The 25,391-nt window shown below is 58.2% G+C and overlaps 1 protein-coding gene across 1 annotated transcript in view; it reads right to left on the bottom strand.

Annotated features, from left to right (window-relative positions):
• Positions 1–68: 68 nt before the first annotated feature.
• The window catches only part of LOC122428163, a 38,638-nt gene continuing 13,315 nt past the window's right edge, over positions 69–25,391 (bottom strand). The window contains exons 3-4 of the mRNA XM_043447971.1: positions 6,730–7,114; positions 69–256 (exon numbers count right to left, since the gene is read on the bottom strand). Of these exons, the coding sequence (XP_043303906.1) occupies positions 180–256; positions 6,730–7,114 (462 nt within the window). The 3' untranslated portion in view covers positions 69–179. The remainder of the gene's footprint in view (positions 257–6,729; positions 7,115–25,391) is intronic.

Raw genomic sequence — 25,391 nt, 5'->3', positions numbered from 1 at the left:
GACGGCGCGGACGCCCGGCTCCGTCCCAGGGTGGGCGGGGGTGGACCCACACGGTGCACTTACCCCCTCGGACGGTGGCCCTGGCCTCCTCGGGCCGTGGTTGCTCCCAGACGACGGATGTGCTCTTGGCCGCTTCCCGGACCCTGCGGTCACCACTGCCCCCCGAGGGCCCCTTCTCCCTAGGGGCCGGCTCCGCTGGGCCCTCCATGGCTGGCAGCGGCCTCAGTGCCAAGGGCTAGGCATGCCAGGCTGGCCTCTGTGGAGAGAGCAGAGGGCGGGGATCAGCAGCAGTCCTGGCCTCTCTGAGCGGCCGGGATCAGCGCGGATGTGCCCCCGAGTTAGGGCAAGAGAGGCAAGTGTGCCTCCGCCTTGCCTGGCGGGCTCCCGAGCACCTCCCCGGGCAGGGCCTCCTCCCCGAACAGCACAGTCACCCGGAGCAGACTCCATCGGGGGCGCGAGCCTACGTCTGCTTCCAGCTGGAGGGCCCTGTGGGCAGGGGGCGGGGTGCCGTTCTTGCTCATAACAGACCTGAGGAAACAGCTCAGAACCTGGTGGGTAGAGACTGCTCAGAACCTTCCCACGAGTGCCTCGAAAGGGACGTGGCAATGGCCACATGGAAACAGGGGACAGAACAGCTGTCCTCTCGGGACACCCCAGGACCCAGCGGTCTAGGGGCAAGCCCACCACACCTCCCACCGGCGAGGGCTGGGATGGACAGAACCGCCCGGAGAAGGCACGCTTCCCATGGGGCTCAGTGGGGCTGTGACTCCAGCCTCAGATCCCCAGAGGTTCCTGCTGCTCCTTATAACTAACCCTGAGGCTGGGGGGGGAGTCTCAGTGGCCCCCCGGGTCTCCCACTAGAACAGGCCTGTGCCCGGCAAAGCCCCCGGAAGGAACGCAGGAAGTGGGCCGGGTCCCAGGCTGTCCCCAGGACAGGGGTCAGCGGGTGGCAGAAGGCAGGGAAGGAGGAAATGGCCAGGGAGGAAGTAGCGACTGCTCTCTGAGCCTGGGGTGCCCTGGGGCCCTCCCCAGACAGTGGGTCATCAAGAGAGGGGGACTTCCCTGGTGGTCCCGTGGCTAAGACTCCACTCTCCCAATGCAGGAGGCTCGGTTCAATCCCTGGTCAGGAAACGAGATGCCCCATGCCGCAACCAAAGGTTTCCACGCTGTAACTAAAAGATCCTGCACGCTGCAGCTAAGACTCAGAGCGGTGAACTAAATATTTAAATAAATATACATCAAAATAAAATTTGAGGAAAAAAATTAGATAAGTGAGGGTCTGCACAGGTCAGGGCCTCTGCCACAGATCTGAGGACGGAGAAGGACATGGAGCCGCTTCCGGGCCTGGGGAGGGTGGGCCTGCCGCCGGGGCCGGGAGCTGAGGGGTGCCGAGGCAGGCTCCCCCCGCCCCGAGGCAGCGCCAGGGATGTGGCTCAACCACGCCCCCCTCAGCTTGCACCTCGGGGATGGAGGGGAGGAGGAATCGCCCTGCCCAGCCACGCGGAGGGTGGACGAGGGCAAGGCCGGGAGCCCCGGCCAGGGAGCCCGTCTTCTCGTGGAGCCTTGCTGCTCCCTGATGACGGGCGGGCAGAGCTCCGCCCTGAGCCCAGAGCAGGGCTGCAGGAGGTCCCTGGGCACAGAGCAGGGTGCAGAGAGAGACACTTCTGAGCTGCTTCCTGGGGACAAAACTGCACGCTGAGGAGCAGGCCTGCACAATCCAGACCCACCCCCTCGGGGTAGGTGCTGCGGGCGAGCCCCGCCCCCGGAGACCCAGAGAACGCCAGGCCAGCCGCGTGGGACTCAGAGCCCAGACAAGCCCACCAGGGCTGAACGGCCCCAGGAGCCACCGGCCGGCCTCCCAGCTTCACCCGGGACCCTGCAGCAGAGAACGGGCGGGAGACGAGGAGGCAGACTGCAGCATCGCCGAGTCACCACGTGGAGCGGGGGGACTGGGGCACAGGACACGGGGCGTGGGCTGTTCCAGACCGGGGGCGGGGGGCGGTGCCCAGGGCACTGAACGCTCCATGGATGCAGAGGGGCCAGCAGAGCACGTTAAGCCCCGAGAGGACGGCGCTCTATTCCTTGAAAGGTCCATTCCTGAGTTTGGGCAGAAAGGACAGAGGAGGAGAGGCTGGAGGTGGGACTTGCGAGGGGCCTTGGGTTCATTTACCGCCTCGGATGGTCAACAAGATGGGGGGGGGGGCGGACCTCCGTTAGACCCAGCATGGACTGTTCTCAGAATTGCGGGCCTCAGACAGTTCTGGAACGGCCGAGATTGTCTGCAGGCTCCCAGAGGGGACGCAAGAATTTGTCACCACCTGCATACCCCAGGCGTCTCTGCCAGGTTCCCAGTGGGGAGAGTACATTGCCCCCTTCTACAGATGGGGGATCGGGGTGGGCTCGGAGGGGTGGGCAACTCAGCCCCCTACATACACACGCACGGACACACACACACACACGTGCACACACACACACACATGCACACACGCATACACACACTCACATGTGCACATACACGCGCACACACAAACACTCTCACATTAACACTCTCTCACTTACCCCCACACATATCCTGTCAGTGCCCACATCCTTGTCTTTAAAAGGCAAACAAACAGAGGCTCACACCAAACCCACAGCTCCGGCCACCAGGTGAGGGTTCTCACGGGATGCTCCCCCCGGAGCCATCAGAGACCCCCTTGGAGACATTCGTCGTGGGCCGAGGACCGTCCCACCCAGATGGGGGCGCGGGCAGGGGGCAGGCGGTGCCTGCAGGCCCGCGCCTCCTTGAGCGCTGCTGCTGTTCCCCCGAGAGCCGACCTTGACCCTGAACTCACCCCCAGCAGCGGGCTGGGCCCAGGTGCTTTCACCGTCAGCTCCGCCTGCGGGGTGGGCGGGGGAGGTCGAACCCCACACTCTAAAGCCTTTGGTTGTTTTTCAACAGATCCCGCCGACCCCTGCCCTGTGGCCAGCTCTGTGCCGGGCTGGGGTAGGGGGCACAGAGGAGGGTGACCCAGGCCTGCTGGGATGCAGGGGTTTGGACACGAAGGCAGCGGTTTTGGTTCCATGGGGCATGTTCTGGGAAGGGGGAGAGAGTCTGCTGACCCCAGAAGTGGAGGAAGGGAGTCTGACCACCAAGAAGGCCCCGGGGGGAGGCAGGACACGTGCGTGACGGGAAGCCGTGCAGAGAATGGGAGGGCATGGAGTGTTGGCCGTCCACGGAGGCAGGCCAGCCCGCGGGCCACGCCAACAGGCCAGCATTGAGCAGGAGAGTCGTGGGTGCCTCAGGAAGGCCATACGGCCAGGCAGCCGCCGGGCAGCAACTGGGGCTCTGAACCCTTGATCCCAGAGGAGGAAGACCCTCCATCCCCCCGTCCTCATGGACTCGACATACGGGGGCATGAGCTCAGTGCTGCCCTGACCACCCTGCTCCCTGGCCCTCGGGGATTTGAGGCGGGGGCTCCTGCAAGACCAGTACCCTACACCCGGTGCTCCCAGACCAGCCCCGACATCCTTTCATCAGTGGTCCCCAAAGCCCCTGGGTATGACCCCTGTGGGCACCTCTCCGCCGGCAACTCAGGGAAACCGGCTCACATCCCGGGGGACCTTAGGGCATCAGGGGGGTGCCTCGACTTGCAGGGGCTTCACCAGGCCCGCTGCCCCAGGCCCTCTATTTCCCCCACGCAAGACAAGAGAGCTCCCTGGCTGGGGAGGCCTGCTTTAGCTCATCCCAAGTTGCTCTGACTCCTTTTCTCCAGAACCAGCTTCACTGCCCTCATGGATTTAACACAGAAGTAGGAAAGGCCGTGTTTCTGGCAGGCATTACCCTGGCGCCCCTTTGCCTGCCTCCGAGCTGTAGAGAAAAGCAGGGCGTAGGGGGCCGTCTGGCTGTGACCTGGTCCCCAGCCCCCAACCACCTCTAAGGGCCAGGGACCAGGGGCGGGCAGGGGGATGGAAGCCCCTGGCCCCAAGGGGCACCCAGGGGACCCTGGCACCCTTGTAGGCACTCCCAGGGAGGAGGGAGCAGGCTGGAGGGAGCCCCCTGATCAGAGGGCGCAGCAGCGTGGACCCTCGGCTTCTGGGACGCAGCCTTGTTGCAGAGTTCTCCAGCCGCCTTTGGTCAACGTCCAGCGTCGTTTCAAGCCCCTCTGCCTTGTGCTCCCCATTTCCTGCTCCTGGGGGCCGTCCCCCTCCCTCGTCACACAGGAAGTCCTCCCAGCCTCTTTCAGGAGGCAGCGCCGTCCATCTGACGCCCGCCCCCACCCCCAGCCTAGCTGGCCCCTGTCGCCCTCCCCTCCTGACTCTGGACGCAGCGAGCCGCCTGCTCTGCTGTCCTGCAGCATCCTGGGAAGGCATGCGGATCCGTCGTCCTGCTCGGATCCTGTTTGTGGGGTCTCTCTAGCCTCCACCCGGGGGTCTCGCCCTCCCCTCTCTGCTGCCAGGCATCTGACTTGCACAGCCCACATCCAGGGCATCTCTCTTCCCCAGCCCCTGCCCACCTGCCCCCCGAGAAGTCAGGACCAGCCCACCAGCGCCTGCATCCCAGGCCCATGGGCCTGCCCCCAGCAGCTCAGGGACAGTTTCCCGAGAAAAGGGAAGGCTCTGGGCTCAGGGGACTTCCCACCTGCTCAGCGAGGGGCCTTCCCACCAGTCGGGGCTGCTGCTGACATTCGTAAGCCTGGGGTTCCTAGTTCTGGCCCGCAGGAGGAAGTGGGCTCTCTCTCCCCGGGGAGGGCCCTAAAACAGAGTTGCTCAGCCGGAGAGGCTGCCTATCCCCGACTGCATCTGAACCTGTCCTGAACAAAAGCCCTCAAGGACCACGCAGACCTCATCCACCTCCCCAGGAAGCATCTCTCCAGGGATGTCTGGTGACCTCAGTACAGAAGGTGACCGGCGCACCCCTGCACTCACGCCCACCAGTGACCTCAGATTGGGTGGCCTTATTCGGACACAGGATGGAGTTAATGTGCGGTTGCGCTGGGGACGTCCCTGGCGGCCCGGGGCTAAGACCTCACACTCCCAGTGCAGGGGGCATGGGCTGCATCTCTCGCTGCTCAGGGAACCGGATCCCACATGCCGCAAGTGAGTCCAAAGGCCGCAACTGAAGATGCTAGCATGCCACAGCTGGGATCTGGGGCAGCCAAGTACGTAAATACTAAAAATAATAATAATAAGACTGAAGGGGCCCTCCCTGTAGGGCTCTTCGTAAGAAGAGGAGGAACACAGACACCGCGGGCACCCCGGGTGAGGATGGAGGCAGAGAGCAGGGGGACGTGCCCACGAGCCCAGAGATGCCTGCAGCCGCCAGGAGCTGAAGGACCCTCCCCCAGGGCCCCCTGCCCCCCCGGGGCTACAGATTTCCGGCCTCCAGAACCAGGGGAGAATGACCTTCTAGTGTTAGAAGCCCGCGTTTGTGGCCCTTCGTTACAGCAGCTCCAGGCCAGCTGTCGGCCCGGGTCCCTGTGCTTGCCTTCTCTGCCGGGAAGCGGGCGTTTCGGGAGGAGGAGTAAGTGAGCTCGGGCACAAACATTGGCTGGGGCCCCAACACAGGAAGTGCCATCACTGTCAGGAGCCATCACCCTGCAGCGCTGAGGGCCCTCACTCTGCCCTCGTGACGCCTGGGGGAGCGTGATGGGCCCATTTCACAGAGGGGCCATCGAGGCTCCGTGAGCAGCTGTGCTGACTCAGACGGGCCTGGGATGCAGGGGTGGGGGGCACGCTGGTGGGATTGGAACCCAGGCAGGTCTGAGTCCAGCCCTCCACACCCACCCTGAACCTGGGCACACCGCGCCTCTGGCCCCCACACTGCCTCCGTCCACGGGCTCAGCCACAGCCCCCCACCCCCGCTGGGGGAGGCCACACCCAAGTGACCAGCAGGTCTGACTCCTCCCAGTGTCTCTCCCGTCTGTCATCTGTGTGAAACCCCCACAGACGGGGCTTGGGGCTCCCAGAGGGGTCACTGCAGGCGGGGAGAGGGTCTGGGTGATGTGCCGGGACCACACGCCCAGGGTGGGTGCTCAGTCGCTCAGTCGTGCCCGACTCTGCGACCCCATAGACTGTAGCCCACCAGGCTCCTCTGTCCACGGGGCTTCTCCAGGCAAGAATACCAGAGTGGGGTTGCCATGCCCTGCTCCAGTGTCTCTTCCCGACCCAGGGATCGAACCCAGGTCTCCCGCATTGCAGGCAGATTCTTTACCGTCTGAGCCACCAGGGAAGCCCCTGGCACTAAAGGGCCTGGGTCAGGGTCTCCCTAGAGCTGTCCGGCCGGGGTTCCCGATCAAGTCACCCGTCCCTTGGGTTGATGGGGAGGAGGCCCAGGGCGGTGACCTCAGAGGGGCTGGGTCACAGCTGCATTGCCTCCCTGCTCTGGCATTTGTGGTGTCTGCCAGAGGTGGCGCCAACCCAGGGTGGGGGCCCACTTGAGGGCCCCTGGGCCTGGAACCCTGCTTGCTGGCGACACAGCTCCTGCATCCTGGCCAGACCCTCGGGACGGGTGTCTGGGTGGCCGAGGGGAGTGGGGTCAGGTGAGATCTCAGAGCGGCGGTGCTTTAGCAAAACCCGACGTCAGCACTGGGACAATAGCTGTCAGCAGCCACGGGGCCCTCCCGGAGCTCCACTAGCCAGCGCCCATGGCCTTCCGGCCTCTCCAGACACCAGTTCTGTTCCCTCCCGATCCTGAAACCTCAGAAAACTCTCTGAGAAAGTGAAAAGCAGGAGACAGCTCAGACCCACCTGTGGCAAGACCCGGCTCTGTGGACGGTGCCCGCTCGGCCTCCATCACCCGCCCGCCCAGAGCCCCGTACCTGCGCCCCGCTCCGTGGGACAGTGGGCACTGGGTGGCCGCTCCCTGCTCCTCGCTGGCGGGCCCCGCAGGCCGTCTCCGCCGCCCACAGCCCAGCGGACTGCACAGCGGCCGCCACCGCCCCCTGCTTCCTGCCCCACTTCCTCCCTGCGCCTGGGCCCGGCGAGAGGCAGGCCTGAGCTGCTGCGCCGCCTCTGAGGGCTGGTTGATCATTAGCTCCAGCCTGGGCCGGCTCCAGGCCCTGACCCGCCTGCCTGCTGCCTGGTGTCCAGGCTCGGAGGTGGTGGCCAGGGGCCGCCCAGGCTCCCGCCTCAGCTGCCAGGATTGGGGAAGTCGGACAGTTGCCCTGCCAACCTCAGCCCTGCTCTCTCTTCCTCTTCCACTTACTGCACACACGTGCACACATTTACATGCACACACGTGCACACACATGTGCACACATGCACACACCTAAAAATGCACACCCGTGCATGCGCACATGCACATGTTTACACACACGTGCACACACTTGCACAGAGACATTCGTGCACATGTGTGCGTGTTCATACATGCACATGTGTGCAATCACATGTGTACACACGTGCATGCACAGACACACGTGCGCCCATGTGTCCACACATGTGTGCACAGACAGACACGTGGTTCCTTCCCACTGCTGCCCCGCCCAGTGACACAATCAATGGGAACACATACTGGGGACAGCTGGGGGTCTGCCTACAAGCTCTCCTTCTTTCCTTGTCTTCCCACCGGCTCCAGGCCTAACCTGGGTTTGACAGCAGGGGTTTGAGCTCAGGGCGCAGGGCTGGGTTTCCTGGCTGTCAGACAAGCACCAAGAACTGAACTGGGGTCAGCCCCGGCCCTACCCACCCATCGGCTCTCAGGCCCTCGAAGAGGCAGGGGGTGGGCTCCGGTTGCTGGCCCCAGCCCAAACCCAGGAGGCCACCTTCTCTGCCCCAAGCTTGGGAGAGGCGCAGCCTGGCTTCCTGACCAGGAACAATGTCTAAGTGCTAATGTGTCCATTTCACAGACAGGGAAACTGAGGCTGAGGAGAGGATGAGGCCCAAGGCTGGTGACAACTGGAGGGTGAGCTGGGATCCAGGTCTGACAGACCCTGAGATCCTTGAGCACGGTGTCTAACGCCGGCACTGCTGGTGTTTGGGGCGCTTGCTCTCTGTCCTGGGGAGAAGCTGCCATGTGCACCCTGGGGTCTGGGCAGCGTCCCTGGCCTCAGTCACTAGAAGTTGACCCCAGGGTGGCAACCACGCCTGTCTCCAGACACTTGCTCCCTGGGGGCACTCTCATTCAGGCTGAGATCTGCTCTGAGCCCAAAGCGGGCTATTTCTGGTTGCCCCCCTCCCGCACCGTCCGCCTTTATCCGATCAACTCCCGGCGTTATGCACGGTCGCGCCAAAGTCACAACCTCCCCTCCCTTCCCCAGTGGGCCAGAGCCCAGGCGTGAGGGGCACAGCCGGAGACGCCACGGGCGTGTGGCCGCCTCACACTGGAAGGGTCCCCACTGAGGGCCAGTGTGGAGCCTCAGCCCCTCAACGGGCAGTGCTGGCCACTGGGGGGCCCCCAGCAGACCCGGGCCCAGCGCTCGGGCCCCTCACACCCCCAGCCCAGCCGGGCCCCAGGCCACACACCACCGACACGCTCGGACACGCTCGGTGACCCCTAGGCGGGAGGCAGAGGCTCAAGGGGGGCTGTTTTCACTGTCCCCTGTGGCGGCAGGTGGAGTAGCGGGGGAGGGTTTCATATCACCCCGTGGGACCCGGGGGACCAGGAGGCCCCAGAGCAGAGTGGCAACTGTTCCCCCAGCAGCTCGCCTGCCCCCCGGGGAGCATGGCCTCTCCGAGCCCTGCCAACCCCTCTCCTCCCCTCTCCACGAGCAGGAGCAGCAATCTTTCTAGCTGTGATAGTCATGAAGAGAGCGTCCAGGGGCTGCCGTGACAAAGTACCCCAGACCCGGCAACTTAAAACGGCAGAGGTTTATTCTCTCCGAGCTGCTTGCTCCTTCCTGCTCTGTTTTTCTGGGAACTGTGTTGAAAGAGGCCCCCAACGGCTCCATATCCATAAAAGGGTCTGGACTTGCTTCCTCTCCTGGCCATTGTGACCCGCGGCAGCCCGAGACCCGCATCCTGTTTGCCTCTGCAGCTGTGCTCTTGGCTCAAGGCCGGGGGCTTTCCACGAGCCTCCCCAACTGTGCCCAGTGTCCTTCCACTCCGCATAGGGCACCCCAACCCTGCACAGCACCCCTAATTCTTCACACTGCACCCCGACTCCTCAGAATGTAACTCAACTCTTCAAGAGCACTCAACCCTACCCAGTACACCCTAATTCTGCACACTGCAGCCCGACTCCACAGAATGTAACTCAATTCCGCTAGAATACCCCAACTCGGCATACAGCACCCCAACTTCATGGAGCGCACCCCAAGTCTGCAACTGCACCAGAAAAGACTTCCAGAGGAAGAACATGAGCCTTTGGGGGGGGGTCTTACCAGGTAAGGGGTCCCTCCTGGAGGTGGCAGCCCCACACAGCCTTGCATGTGAGAGGCTGGTCTCAACCCCTGCCCAGCCCTGCCTTTGGGTCCCTCTGAGGGAGCCTGTCATCCCCTGGGCCTCAGCTCCCCGCTTTCCGATGGGCGAGCTGGGCTTGGGGATCTCTGAGTGCCCTCCTAGGTCAGCAACTCTAACCCTCTCAGGGATTTACCGTCACTGTGCAGTTATCAGTCACTTGAAAGACACTAGATCTATGGATTGTGGCCATCCCAGTGTACTGCCATGATCCCACCTGACTGAGCGGCAAACAGACTTAAGAGATGCGGGACCTGCCCTGGGCCACACAGCCCCCAGGACAAGGACAAGACCTCTAGGGGGGCCAAGGCAGACCCCCGACTCCCTAAGGCATGAGACTCACACACAGTCAGAGGAAGAGCTCCCAAGAACTTCCTGTTGGAATGCTTACACCTGCTCCCCGGTGACCCAGCTGCAGCATCTCCTTAACCATCTCTGAGGGTCTGAGTGACCCCCACCCACTTTAGCCTGCCTGGACTCTCCTCTGCCATTGTGGACAGAAGTTCCTGATGAGCCTCCAGGACGGCTCCCGCCTGACCCCTGGACCACAGACACCTGCTTGGGCTGTAATCCGGAGCTAGCGGCCGGGCGCTGAGGGTTGCCCTGCCTCTGTGCGTGCTGCGTGCCAAGTCACTCAATGGTGTCCGATCTTTGTGACCCCATGGACTGTAGCCCACCAGGCTCCTCTCTCCATGGGGATTCTCCAGGCAAGAGTACTGGAGTGGGTTGCCATTCCCTTCTCCAGGGGACCTTCCCGACCCAGGGATCCAACCAGAGTCTCTGACAGCCTCCTGCATTCACAGGTGGGTTCTCTACACTCAGGCCACCTGGGAAACCCCGCCCCAGCTTCTACCCTCTGCTTATCTTTTTAACTCGTGGGGCAAGTAGCAACAATTGTGGTCCTACAAAGGCAAAAAGCAATTACTAATTCCATCACGCCATCTCAGAACGTTTTCAATTCCCTGGGACTGTGTGGCACTATGTCAGCACATCTCAGGCCTGGAGGGGTGACCCAGCCCAACCCCCAGGCCCAGCTGGGGTCCCCTGGATGGCCTCCCTGGCACGTGGTCCGGCCCCTCTGTGGATCCCCCACTCCACCCGGTGATTGCTCTGCTCTTCAGAATTCAGAGCTACCCCTGCCACCAGCCATCTTGGCTCCATCACCCCAGGTGCACCTTCAGGTCCCCAGACACGAGGGGCTCACACAAGTCAGGGTTACAGACTTGGAAGGAGACTGGGATGGTGTCCTACCATCTGTGCAGCCACAGAGAGACGGGGGAGAAGAGGAGGGAGAAACCCTGGTAGGCTTCCTGGAGGCAGAGGCTCCTCAGCTGAATGTGGAGGAAGAGGGGCTGGGCAAAGAGAGAGTATAAAGGTCCTCCTGCGGAATGGGGCCAGTCAGAAGAGTATGTACGTCCGGCCTGCTGCAGGTATGCAGCTTGTCAAGCCTCCAACGGCCACTTCCAGGGACTGCAGATGTCCAGGTGGGGGGCGGGGGCTGAGGGTTAATCTACAACAGGCCATAAACGTAAACAGAGAATCCCAGGAATGCAGAGGCCCCCAGGCGGGTGTGGGGTGGGAGGACAGTTCCTACTCCCTGCTGCTTCACTCCAGCACCCTGGGCAGGAGGAGCAAGCACACAGCTGACCCCAGAGCAAGGGGCGGCCGCCCTCTCTAAAGAGCCAGAGAGTAACTACGTTTGGCTTTTCGGGCCATCAAGCGGGCTCTGCCCCCACCCCACTGTTACGGCCGCAGGGCACACTTGGGTGATAGGAAATGAGGGCGCCTGGCCGTGCACCAAGAAAACCTTATGTGCAAATCGGGGGCAGGATTTGGCCCTGGCTGTGGGCCCTGCTCTAGAGAAGGGGCGGGGTGGGGATTCCTGGAAAAGCATCTCAGGACCACCCCGCAGCCCTGATGCAGGAAGGAGTCAGCACAAAGGCACTCCCCTCCCCCACCCCCTGACCCGGACGCCTGCCCGGAACCAGGATGTGTAAGGTTCACCGTTAGGAGAGCGAGGGGCGGGAGAGTTAGGGAGCGGGTGAAGCTGGCACCACAGGGCAGCCTAGAGGGGAGTAATGATCAGGCGGCTGAAGACCCTCTATGCCACACGCCGGCTCAGGGCAGTCCAGGGCGCGACACCCTGCCTCTCTCCTCCCTCTGGTTAGGACGGAACTGTTAAACTATCAAAGATCACCAAGAACCAGCCCCTAAGAAAGCTCCCGGGACTTCCCCTGGCATCCAGAGGTTGAGACTCTACACTCCCAATGCAGGGGGCCTGGGTTTGATCCCCAGTCAGGGAACTAAGTTTCCACACACCATACGGTGCAGCTGGAGAAAAAAAAAAAAAAGAATGCTCCCAATAAGGTCAGGTCAAAGTAAGTTCCTTGGGCTTACAAATGGGGAAACCGAGTCTTGGGAAGAGAAACCCACTCGCAGGAGGGAGTGGCCCCAGCATTCCCATCGTATTTCCCAGCCTCTGGTTCCCTGTAAGGTGCATCTGTGACACGCCTTCCGAGGCCCGCGCATTCCTGAGCCCCACCCGGTCTCCCAGGCAGTTCTCCTGAGATGCCCTTTCTGGCAGTTTGCCTTGCACACTGAAGCCTGAGGTCAGAGCCCGCGATGGAGTGAGAAGCCTGGAGTTGGCCTGGAGCCTGGCACCTGGCCGCCGCTGGGCCCGCTGGAAGGGCTGCGATCCTGTGTGTGTGCCCAGCGGGGCTCGTCTGTGTTTGTTGTTTCTGGCCTAAGCGGCTGAGACCAGCCCCCGTCAAAGCTGAGCAGACCTCCAGGCCCCGTGATTTCAGGAACTGCCCTTTACAAAACAAGGATATCGGGACCAAACAGGCTGTCCAGATGACTGATGCCCCCCGGGCCGGGTCGAAGGCCTGCAGGAAGCAGTCAGCAGTTCCCCTGAACTGAGGACGCCACCCCCACTGGCTCAGGCTCCGTCCGGGCAGGCATCGCCCTCTGCCCAGGGATCACTGATCCTGCTGCCCTATCTCCCCCTCCTTGGCCCATGAGCTGGCCAGGGCCGGGGACTCCTCCGCGTTTAGAAGAGGGGTGCTCCCTCGTCAACGGCTTAAGTAACGTGGTGTGGGCACTCGGAGGGAGTTGGTCAGAAAGGACCAGCCTACATGGGAGCAAGGCCCAGACTGGCACACCCTCTTATCACACCCGCAGAGGGGCTCCGTGATGCCCAACACGTCAAAGCAGCCCCTTCTTTTTAAAAATGAGGGATGAGGGGCTTCCCTGTGGGCTCAGTGGTAAGGAATCTGGTTGCCAGTGCAGGAGACGTGGGTTCCATCCCTGGTCTGGGAAGATCCCACTTGCCGAAAAGCAACTAAGCCCATGTGCCACGAGTACTGAGCCTGCGCTCTAGAGCCCGGGAGTCACGAGTACTGAGCCTGCGCTCTAGAGCCCGGGAGTCACGAGTACTGAGCCTGCGCTCTAGAGCCCGGGAGTCACGAGTACTGAGCCTGCGCTCTAGAGCCCGGAAGTCACGAGTACTGAGCCTGCGCTCTAGAGCCCGTGCTCCACAACAGAAGCCTCTACAATAAGGAGCCCTTGCACCACAATGCAAAGAAAAGCCCATAGCAATGAAGACCCAGCATGGCCATAAATAAATAAATAAAATAATTTTTAGCAAAATGAGGGACGAGGTTCTGAGCGGCCACAAGGCTGGCAGTGGCCAGGTCGCAGAGGTCCCTCCCATCAGAGGACAGGCTCGCCCCACTCCCCTGGGCCATGTGGCCCCTGAGTGGTGGTGGTGGGGGCCGGGAAGGGCTTGCCTGGAGGCGATGGGAGTAGGAAGCCCCCGACTGGGATGCATGGTGATGGCTTCGCCGCTGCCGTTTCCTCGGGAGCCTGGGGAGATCGCTCAGTGATAAATGAGACCCCAGGGACACCCAGATCCCACAGGCCCTCACAAGGTCCAGAGCACTGACGTTCCTAAAGCAGGGTACGGCCACCCCCTAGAAACTCGGACCTCCTCCCAGCCCAGGCACCAGGGGGTGGATCTTGAACTTGGCTAAGCAAACATTAACCCAGCCTCAGCACACAATTTAGAGAGGCCTCCTCGGAGGGCAAGGATCCTCCCAGCCAAGATCCCCTCATGGAAACAGGGTCTCACAGCCGGCCGAGCAGGGCAGGAGGGCCTGGGGGGAATTTCCGCAGGACTCCCCTGACAGTCACTCTCAGCTGTGCCTGAACCGCACTTGGGTGATGCCGCCTCGGATTGGGGGGGGGGGGGCTCAGTCCCCACTTCATTCATTTAACTGCTTCCCATCTCCTCTCCCTTCCCAGTGAAACCTCAAGAGCCCCCCACCCCAGCCAGCTCTGCTTTCCCTCCTGAGCCTGGCCTCCTCCACTCCCCACTCCCCAAAGCAGCCCTCATCTAGGCTGCCAGCACCTTCCAAGATAGTAAGTCTGATGGCTTTGTCCGCATCTGCATCTCACCGGCCCCTCAGCGGCCACTCTCTGCCCAGCTGACCACACCCTCCTCCCACTCACTAGCCACTCCACTCCGTCTACACTCATCCTTAGGTGTGAGCACGAACGTCGAGGACTTCAGAGCCATCTGCCCGACTCGGATGGTCCAGGTGCCACTCTACCCTGAGGGCAGAGCCAGGCCTTTCTCTCAGTGGGACTGGAAAAGTGCCCTATGGCCCACCACCCACCCCTCCTTCCTCCAAATCTCAGTAGCGGAACCACCAGCCACTTGGCACCTGGTCTTTCACTTTCCCTGGACCTGTCACATTCAAGCCACCCTGTTCCCTAAGCAGTTGGGGCCCTTGGGCTCCTTGAGCCCCACTGTGGTCCTCTGCATTTGCGCCTCCTCTTCCTGGTCAGCATCTCTTCCAGGTGCCGACCCTGACTCCTGTCTGCCTCTGAGTCTCCCTCCTGCATCGCCTGACGTGGACAAGCTGTCCCTTCCCCAGCGCCGAGGGCCCTGAGCACCTTTGGGCTGAACCCAGGTGCCCCTAGATTAACACTCAGGATCCTCAAGGGCTCTGTCTGGGCAGTCTGCAACCGTTTGTTGAATGACTAACAAACTGGTGCCTGAACAGGAGCTGTGTGCGGGGCGGGGGCGGGGGGAGGCCTGCCCGTCCCAGACACGCAGAAGGGGCAGCCCCCCAAGTTACTGCCTCTGATCAGGCAAAGCCGTGCAGGACACTGACGCCTATCTCCCGCCCATTTCCAGGTGTCCACTTTCCTCCTGGTTCTCCAGCGGGCAGCTGGGTGGGAGGGACTCACTCAGGTCTTATTCACAGGGCCACTGCACGCTCCGAGCAGCAGCCCTGTGGCAGGCGGGATGTCCACACCTGCACCCTTCACACATCCAGCCACCCAGCTGCAGGTTTCACAGGCCGCATGGTGTGGGGAGTGGTCGGAGCACCCACAGGTTCGGTGCCAATCCAGGTGGGAGCCCGGGGTCTCTCCTCAGTGTGCAGGTGGGCATGGCCTCCACCTCCCTCCCCGCACAGAGCTCTTCGGCCTTCACAGAGGGCAGCTATGGGTCCCAGCACCTCACACACCAGCCCTGGTAGTGCTGTGCTGACCCCGCACGCTACGAGGTAAGGTGGTGAACAGCACAGCTTCCATCCAGGTGGGAAGCTGGGTGAGCCCACTGCTCTGGCCTCCGTTGTCCACCCTGGCCGGGGGCCCAGCACCCACCTGGTGTGGGGAAGGGGAGCCCACAAAGGAGAGCAATGATCATCATAGCCGGTGGGGGCAGGGTCTGGCTGCTGGCAGCACTGCCCAGCCCCACCCTATGCCCGGCCCAGTGCTGGGCACTGGGGACCTGGGGGCATGGATGAATCAGATGGCCCTGCCTGCGGGAGCTCTTAGCCTAGTGGTAAAGACAGCCAAGGAAACAGAGTGACCATAATGGAGGATGAGCAGGGAGGCCAGGCCCACCAAACAGCCCCCAAGTTGCCCAGAGAAGGCCAGGGAGGCTGCCTGGAGACGGCCAGGGAGGCTACCTGGAGGAGGGGCTCTGAGCGAGGCCTTAGCATGTGAAGCACATTCCCTGGTGGGGAAAGTAAGCAAGCCTGAGACATCTTGTAGGTCCCGAAAGCAGGAAGTGGGTTAGATAGATAGACAGACGACAGATGGGTGGATAGTAGCTAGATCTACGGGTCCCCACAATGACGGGACCAAGTCAAAGAGACGCAGGGAGGGGCCCATAAAAGAGCGATGACTATCATCAAGGCCAGTAGGGGCAGGGTCCAGACAAGAGCTCACAACGGCCAAAGCTGGCACAATTTAAGGAACAAAATAAAGTGGTATTGGATGATAACCCCAGGTATGAAAGCCTGGTGGGCTGCAGTCCATGGGGTCGCAAAGAGTCGGACATGACTGGATGACTGAAACAACAGCAATAAAAGGAATATGCCTAAGTCCATGCCAATATAACTCAAAGATTGCCTAAGTAAATGGAGGAGAAAGAGGTGAATCTCCCATGTAGCAGAGCTCCAAGTGATTTATGCAGCTGCTCCACCCCCCAGGAGGGGCGTCTCCCTCCCCAGTCCTCAGGGGTGACTGGGCAGGTGACTTCCTTCTGGGAAGCAATGCATGGAAATGAAAGAGAAGGGTAATTTCACGGGAGAAAGCCTGACAATCACTACCTGGGCTGGGGGATAGAGGCCGACATTGGCAGTGACAGGTCTTGTCAACATCAGGCACCCTTGCCAGGACAGAGTGAAATGGGCATTTAACCTCTGTGGCCTTCCTCCCCCAAACCCATGACCCCAGTATTACCATGAGAAAAACTTCAGACAAACCCAAATTGAGGATGTACATGGGTGGGGTAGGGTGTCAGGGGTGAAAAGATTAACTCAGCTTGGGAGTCAGAGAAGGTTTCCTGGAGATGGTGACATTTGCTTAGGGCCTTGCTTCCCTTGGTATGCAGATGACACCACCCTTATGGTAGAAAGCAAAGAAGAACTAAAGGGCCTCTTGATGAAGGTTGAAAGAGGAGAGTGAAAAAGCTGGCTTAAAACTCAACATTCAGAAAATGAAGATCATGGCATCCAGTCCCATCACATCATGGCAAATAGATGGGGAAACAATGGAAACAGTGACAGACTTTATTTTTTGGTCTCTAAAATCACTGCAGATGGTGACTGCAGCCATGAAATTAAAAGACGCTTGTTCATTGGAAGAAAAGCTATGACCAACCTAGACAGCATATTAAAAAGCAGAGACAATACTTTTCTGACAAAGGTCCATCCAGTCAAATCTATGGTTTTTCCAGTAGTCATGTAAGGATGTGAGTTGGACCTAAAGAAGGCAGAGTGCCAAAGAATTGATGCTTTTGAACTGTGGTGTTGGAGGAGACTCTTGAGAGACCCTTGGACTGCAAGGAGATCCAACCAGTCCATCCTAAAGGAAATCAACCCTGAATATTCATTGGAAGGACTGATGCTGAAGCTGAAACTCCAATACTTTGGCCTCCTGATGCAAAGAGTTGACTCACTAGAAAAGACCCTGATGCTTGGAAAGATTGAAGGCAGGAGTAGAAGGGGAAGACAGAGGATTAGATGGTTGGATGGCAACACAGACCCAATGGACATGAGTTTGACCAAGCTCCGGAAGTTGGTGATGGACAGGGAAGCCTGGTGCACTGCAGTCCATGGGGTCGCAAAGAGTCAGACACGACTGAGCGACTGACCTGACTTGGCTTTCTTAGTGCCTCAGACTATAAAGAGTCCATGGGCAATGCAAGAGACCTGGGTTCGATCCCCTGGAGGAAGAGAATGGTATTCTTGCCTGGAGAAGTAAATGGGCAGAGGAGCTTGTTGGGCCACAGTCCATGGGGTCACACAGAGTCAGACACAACAGAATCACTAACACTTTGGGCTTCCCAGATGGTGCAGTGGTTTAAAAAAAAACAACTCTACCTGCCAATGCAGGAGCCGCACGAGATGCAGTTTCGATCCCTGGGCTGGGAAGATCCCCTGGAGGAGGAAATGGTGACCCACTCCAGTGTTCTTGCCTGGAGAATCCCCATGGACAGAGGAGCCTGGCGGGCTACAGTCCATAGGGTTGCACATGGTCGGACACAGCTGAGCAGGCACAGAAGCTAAACAACCTTGGAGGGTAGGTCAGAGCAGGCAAGGAAGGCCCAGGTAGACGGCCCAGCATGGCCAGAGGGCAGGGCTGGGTAAGGGTGAGGAGGGAGGGGGGGCGGTGGTGGCCGCAAGGAGAAGGGCTTGTCATCCCTTAATAGGAAGGGGAAGGAAAGTGCCTGCGATCGGGGCCAAACGACAGGAGGGTGTGACGGACCTCCTCACAGCATCCATGTTTGGGCAGCGGGGCCCGTAAAGAAGCCAAAGGGCCTCAGGACTGGAGGCCATGGTGAAGCTCAGGAACTGGGACGGTGGGTTCGGCTCATGGGAGGCTGATGGCGTGTGTGTGTGTGTGCACGTGAATGTACTCAGTCGTGTCCAGCTCTTTGCGACCTCAAGGACTGTAGCCTGCGACAGGAGGCCAACTAGGCTCCTGCCAAAGTGGACCCCCTACCCCAGAGTCTGGGTTTTAGATTCTCATCACGAAGGCAAGGGTCAGGCAGGCGAGGCCAGGGAAGAAACATGCATTCCTGCTGGAGAGGCAGGGACACAGCAGGCCCAGAAGAGGCCAGGAGCCCTCCGCCTGGGGTCTCCAATCATCACCCTCTGCACCCACACCCGGTCAGGGGGCAGGAAGAAGGGAGCAGCCTGTGCATCACTGCGCTTGGCCATTTCTCATGGGGAGAGCTTGGCTCAAGCTGCTCCCATGCCCAGAATACCTTCCTTTCCCCGTGGCAGCCGGATAGACTCTTACACATTCTACCAAGCCCTGCTTGACCATCATCTCCTCTGGGAGGCCTCCCAGATCGCTCCCAGTTCCAGGAGAGAATAAGGAGGAGCAGAACAAGCTGTTTCTTCCATTGCCCCCTGCCTCCCATGGACACCGACCTTTTCCCTGCACACCCCTCACCATGGGTCGGCTACGAGTCTCCCTTTCCATCTGGTCCCTGCCTCAGAGCCAGCCGTGGCTCCTGACACGGGGTGGGGGCTCAGGCTTCATTAGCTTTCCTTAGCCTTTCCTTAATTGTCCTCTTTTATCCCCAGTGGGCCCTGGGGACACCACCTCGCACTTGAGCATCGCGTCTCTTTAGGCTCCTCTGGGCTGGGACCGACCATCAAATTTTCCATGTTTTCCATGACTTTCATAGTTCTGAGGACAGGCCAGGCACTTTTGCAAGCTGAACTTCAGCTGGGGTTTGTCTGCTGTTTTCCTCAGGCCCTTTACTCTTAATTTTCAACAAACAGAATCTGCTGTGGGTTTTGGTTCCAAGTCAGGCTGGACCACACCCTCTCCCAGCAGGTATTTGTAACTGAACCTCACTTGAGACCCCATGGCTCAGCTAGTAAAGCATCTGCCTGCAATGTGGGAGACCCAGGTTCGATCCCTGGGTTAGGAGTATCCCCTGGAGAAGGAAGTGGCCACCCACTGAAGTACTCTTGCTTGGAAAATTCCATGGGTGGAGGAGCCTGGTGGGCTACAGTCCATGGGGTCGCAGAGTTGGACACGACTGAGCGACTTCACTTTCTTTTCTTTCTTTCCCACCTGAGATGCTGGAGGAAGAGAACAAGGACTCCACAGAAAACAGGGCAGACTAGAGATAGTTCCTATTTGTCTGTGTCCTTAAAATATATGAAATGAGGCTCAGTGCCCCAAGCCAGAAGGACAAAGTGGTCCCAAGACACCCTCTGTCACCTCCCAGCTCCTCCCTGACATCTGTTGGCACACCCTCGGCAGGCTGTGGGGCGGGCAGGGCCGCGCCAAGCTGAGGGCGGGTTACCAGTCAACCAGCCAACTCCTATAAAGCCACAGTGCCCTTTGCCCAGAAGCCCCACCTGTGGGAACACTCTGCAGACGACTGCCCGCTTCTGACAGGCCAGGGCTCTGAGGGGGTGGGGGCTCTGCAACAGTGACACCTTGGAAATGACCCAGGTGTCGCATAATTCACGCTCCAGGCTGGCACTGAGCAGCCTGAAGCCAGTCTCAGGGCCTCAGCAGGGGAAGACCTCTGAGCCACAGTAAGTGGGGAAAGCAAGAAGCAGAGGGATCTGTGCACTACCTTCTGTGTTCTGAAGGGGGTTTAGAATTTCTTCATATTCCCTGCCTTTGTGAGAACAAACTGGAAGGATCAATACATCAGCGGCCTCGGAGGGCTGAGCAGGGAAGCCCCGGGGACTTTTTAGGGTGGTCCTGTGATGGCGGCTACCTGATGCTGTGCGTTTTTCCAAAGACTTTAAACTTTATAGCACAAAGCGAACCTTAATGGATGAAAATAAAACAGAATAAGGAGGACTCAAGAATCCCAGGATGGAGGCCGAGTCCAACAAAGCTGTGAACTGTACGGTGAATGAAAAAAGTGCCTCACTGACCGGAGGTGGAGGCGCCTGCCCACCAGCCCAGCGATGAGTGCCGGCTGAAGACTGAAAGTAAAGGCCCCACCTCTGTTCCCGGGCTCAAGCTGGTCACCATGTTTCCCACGGGGCCTGGGTTTCAAAATCTTAACGCTTCTGTACGTGTGTCCAGCGGTCTGAATGTCTACAGTTAAGTAGATGGTGGTCGGTGGTGACAGACGGGTTTCTCACTGTTGGAGCAGGAGTTACAGAAAACCCAGGAGAGGAAGCTGGAATGACCCGTGGGGTGCTGGCTTAGAGATGGAGACACCAGTGCAGATTTGAATTTCACTGGGCAGAGATACATGTGTCACATGTAGAAATACTCATTAGATTTGTGTGTATACAGGTTAGAATACACGTATACACAGGCAAACTTGCAGATATATGTATGTAGACAGGTTAGTATACACATACACACACCAACTCATAGTGGTTGGATGAATCACAAGCTGGAATCAAGATTGCTGGGAGAAATGTCAATAACCTCAGATATGCAGGTGATACCACTCTAATGGCAGAAAGTGAAGAGGGCTAAAAAGCCTCTTGATGAAAGTGAAAGAGGAGAGTGAAAAGGTTGGCTTAAAGCTCAACATCCAAGAAACTAAGATCATGGCATCTGGTCCCATCACTTCATGGCAAATAGATGGAGAAAAAGTGGAAACAGTGACAGATTTTATTTTCTTGGGCTTCAAAATCACTGCAGATGGTGACTGCAGCCATGATATTTATAGACACTTGCTCCTTGGAAGAAAAGCTATGACAAACCTAGATAGCGTATTAAAAAGCAGAGACATCAGTTTGCTGACAAAGTCCACCTAGTCAAAGCTATGGTTTTTCCAGTAGTCATGTATGCATGTGAGAGTTGGGCCATAAAGAAGCTGAGTGATGAAGAATTGATGCTTTTGAACTGTCGTGTTGGAGAAGGCTCTTGAGAGTCCCTTGCACTGCAAGGGGATCAAACCAGTCCCTCCTAAAGGAAACCAGTCCTGAATATTCTTTGGAAGGACTGATGCTGAAGCTGAAACGCCAATACTTTGGTCACTTGATGTGAAGGGCTGACTCATTGGAAAAGACCCTGATGCTTGGAAAGATTGAGGGCAGGAGGAGAAGGGGACGACGGAGAACGAGATAGTTGGATGGCATCACTGACTAAATGGACATGAGACAGAGCAAACTCTGGGAGACACTGAAGGACAAGGACAAGTTCACGGGGTCGCAAAGAGTCGGACACGACTGAGTGACTCAGCAACATAAACAGGCTAACTCATAGATGTGTGTGTTTACACGGATATGTGTACACATACTCTTGTATCCATCCATGGGTTTATATACACGTATATGTCAGCTGAGAGGACCTAAAAGAAAAGACACATGTAGCAACAAGCACACGCAGCGTGCAGATAAAACACCTCGGCTCCTAAAGCCATTCTCCAAGGAGCAGAACCTTTGGAGAACTGGCTGATTCTAGGACTGGGTCAGCACAGACACATGGTAAGCCTGGCCTGTTGTGACAGAAACATATCTGAGGTTATTGATATTTCTCCCAGCAATCTTGATTTCAGCTTGATATTCATCCAGCCCAGCATTTCCCATGATGTACTCTGCATATAAGTTAAACAAATAGGGTAACGATATATAGCCTTGTCACACTCCTTTCTTGATTTTGAACCAGTGGGTTGTTCCATGTAAGGTTCTAACTGTTGCTTCTTGATCCACATACAGGTTTCTCAGAGATGTGTAAGGTGGTCTGGGATTCCCATCTGTTGAAGAATTTTCCAGTTTGTTGTGATCCACAGAAAGGCTTTTGCATAGTCAATAAAGCATAGGTAGATTTCCTTTTTTTTTTTTTGGAATTCCCTTCCTTTCTCTATGATCCAACAAATGTTGGCAATTTGATCTCTGGTTCCTCTGCCTTTTCTAAATCCAGCTTGAACATCTGGAATTTTTTGGTTCATGTACTGCTGAAGCACTGTCAAGTCAGTGATGTCATCCAGCCATCTCATCCTCTGTCGTCCCCTTCTCCTCTTGCCTTCAATCCTTCCCAGCATCAGGGTCTTTTCAAATGGGTCAATTCTTTGCATCAGGTGGCCAAAGTATTGGCCAAAGAATGGTCATCATCAAAAAGTCTACTAAAAACTTGCTAGATTGGATGTGGAGAAAAGGGAACCCTCCTAAACTGTTGATGGGAATATATATTGGTGCAGCCATGATGGAAAACAGTATGGCATTTTCTTTAAAAAGTAAAAACAGAACTACCATGCAGTACACTGTGCTAAGTCGCTTTAGTCGTGTCTAAGTCTTTGCCACCGTACGGACTCAAACTCGCCAGGCCCCTATGTCCATGGGATTCTCCAGGCAAGAATACTAGAGTGGGTTGCCATTTCCTACTCCAGGGGATATTCCTGACCCAGGGGTCAAACTCGTGTCTCTTATATCTCCTGCATTGGCAGGCAGGTTCTTTAACCACTAACGCTACCTGGGAAGCCCCAGAACTACCAAATGTCCTAGCAATCCCACACTTGGGCATATATCCAGAAAAAATTCTAATTCAAAGAGATATGCACTTTCTTGTTGGTCCAGTGGTTAAGAATCCACCTGCCAACGCATGGGACATGGGTTGAATCCCCGCTCTGGGAAGAGTCCACGTGTTGCAGAGCTACCAAGCCCTTGGGCCACAACTACTGAGCCCAAACTCCTTAGACCCCCTGCTCCACAACAAGAGAACCCACCTCAATGAGAAGCTCATGCACCACAGTTAGAAAGTGGCTCCCGCTTACTGCACCTAGAGAAAGCCCACATGGCAATGAAACCCAGCTCAGCCAAAAATAAATTTTTAAGAAAAGATGCATACTCTCCTATGTTCATAGCAGTTCAACTATTCACAAGAGCCAAGGTGTGAAAACAGCCTAAATGCCTATTGACAGATGGATGAATAAAGAAGATATGGTACATGTATACAATGGGATATGACTCAACCACAAAAGAGAATGAAATGATGCCATTCGCAGCGACGCAGATGAACCTAGAGAGTGTCACGTTAAGCGAAGTGAGTCAGAGAAAGACGCTTACATGTGAAATCTAAATATCGACAGAAACTTATCTATGAAATGGAAAAAGATTCACAGACACAGACAATAATCTTGAGGTTGCCAAGGGGGAGAGGGGGATGGAGAAGGGTATAGTGGGAGTTTGGGGGTTAGCAGGTGCTAACTATTATATATAGACTGGATGAACAACAAGGTCCTACTGCGTAGCACAGGGAATTCTCTTCAACATCCTATGACAAACCATATGGAAAGGAATATGAAAAAGAAAGTGTGCCTATGTACATGCATAAAACTGATTTGTATTTCTGTACAGCAGAAATTAACACAACACTGTACGTTAACTGTACTTCAATAAAATAAAATTTAAACAACAAACAAACAGGGAAAGTCTGGGCAACTGTCCCAGCCCAGGAGCCCTGGGAGATGTGATGACTAAATGTCACATGGTGTCCTGGATGGGGTCCTAGAACAGAAAAGGGACATTAGGTAAAAACGAAGGGACCCCAAATGAAGTGTGGGCTTTCCTTAGGAATGATGAGCAAACCCTGGCTCACGAGCCGTTACGGGCGCCGCAGACGCGTGGGGTCGCAAGAACCCTGTGCGCTCCATTTGCAATTGTTTTGGAAGTCTAAAACTGTTCTTTAAAAAAATCAAATCTATTTTTTTTTTAAAAAGGCCCAGTAAGGTGGAACCACCTGGAAGTGTACAGAGAGAACAATTAAAGGCCAAAGAGCCTGGAGGGCATGTCCCAGGCCAACTTGCTGTGTGGCCCTGGGCCAGCCTTGCAGCGTCTCTGAGCCATGCCTCCCCCAGCAGCAGGAGGAGGGTGAGAGGGCCCGAGCCTGGCTCTCCTTGCCATCCCTGGGGCCCCAGGAAGACCAAGGCAGACCTTCAGAAGAGACCCCGGTTCCAGTCACTATGAGCTGGGGGTCCCTAGCAAGTTATTCCACCCCACCCCCCCGGAAACCCAGCGCTGGGCCAGGCCCTTCCATGGGTCACCTGAGAATCCCATAGACAAGACTCTGCCTGGGGCCTCACCCGCAGCCCCCGGGGGAAGGAGGAAGGGTCACCAGGCTCACAGGGTGTAAGGGTCGGAGGGGCACGGCCTCGCCTGGATCACAAAGCTGCCCCCTCACCACCGGTCCATCTGTATGAAGTTGGCAGTACATCCCAGGACCCGGGGACAGAGCTGCCGCCCCCTTGACCCCTCTGACCCTTCCCTGTCCAAAAGGCCCTCTTGGACAGAGGGACTGTCCCCAGGGCTGCAGGGACATTGGCCCCTAGGGGACTGGGATGGGAGCTGGGGAATGGAGAGGGAGCAGAGACCCCCCAGGGCTGATCCCCAGGGAGGGTGGACAGCCTTAGGGGCAAGGGACATGGCCCCCACCCCAGCCCTCCAGCCCCAGGCTCCCGCTCCTCTCCAGGATCATTGGTGCTGGACTCAGCCCCTGACTGCCTAGGGACACTCTGCTGGCCCCAACACGAATGCTGTCATCTCGCAGATGGCAAATTGAGGCTCCGAGGTGAGTCCCTTACTCGCAGGCCAGGGGCTCAGACAAGATCGGAATCTCTGGGGCTGTAGCCTCCGGGGCCATAAAGAGGCCCACCCCCACCCCGACCTGGGAAAGGCATGCACCTCCTGCTTCACTACTGCCGCCTCGACAAGGTCCAGCTTCACGGCTCGCGGCCCCCTCCTCGGACATGGGGCCGCTTGAGCACTGCCCCACCTCTCCCCAGACAGGATGGTTTCAGGGTGCACGCCCGTGCACACCCTCCCCTGGCTTCGCCTGTCCTGACAGGTGACCCTCCACACGCACGCACGGGGCTGGGGACAGCTTTGTAGGCCGTCTGGAACTTACCACGCTGAGCAAGGGAAGGGGGAGGCTCCTGGGGCCCCGCACCTGCCTCGGTTCCTGTCCTGGCCCCTCGCGATGGTCCCGGCCGTGTGATGCCTGTCCTGGCAGGAAGGCACACAGTTGCAGCGAGCTGGCCCTCCAGGCTCCGATCAGGTGGCCAGGGCTGTCAGCCCGGGTCATTGGCTGGGCCTGTGGCTGGCCCGCCCCGCCGGGAAGGGGCCGGGTCTCCTCCACGACCTTCCTCCTCCTTATCTGCGTCGGTGGAAGTCAGCAATTCCCAGGTCAGCATTCCCCGGCCGGGTGGGGAGGAGCTGCCTGCAGGCGCGAAGAGCAGGAACCTGGCTCCCTGACCGGCCTGGGTGCCAGGGGACATGGGGACATGGGGACACCAAGTGACAGGTGCCGCCTCTTGGGTGTCCGTGCCTCAGAGAGGTAGGAGGCTGGGCCTTTGGATGCTGGGCTGCTCACAGCTCTTTCTGGGTTGGGTTTCTATAGCTAGGGGCTCAGCAAATGTCCTCTGAGCAGCCACTGTGTGCTGGGTCTGGCCACGCCAGCAGCGGGCCTCAAGGCGTCCAGAGGGACCATGTCCCAGATGAGCTTCTAACCAGACACCGGGTGGCCTCAAATTTACAGATCCTTGACTCCAGACCCAC

This window comes from Cervus canadensis, chromosome 26 (genome assembly GCF_019320065.1).
Source record: "Cervus canadensis isolate Bull #8, Minnesota chromosome 26, ASM1932006v1, whole genome shotgun sequence".
Lineage (NCBI taxonomy): Eukaryota > Metazoa > Chordata > Mammalia > Artiodactyla > Cervidae > Cervus > Cervus canadensis.
The sequence above is the reverse complement of the archived record's forward strand: the minus strand, read 5'-3'. Positions and strand labels throughout refer to the sequence as shown.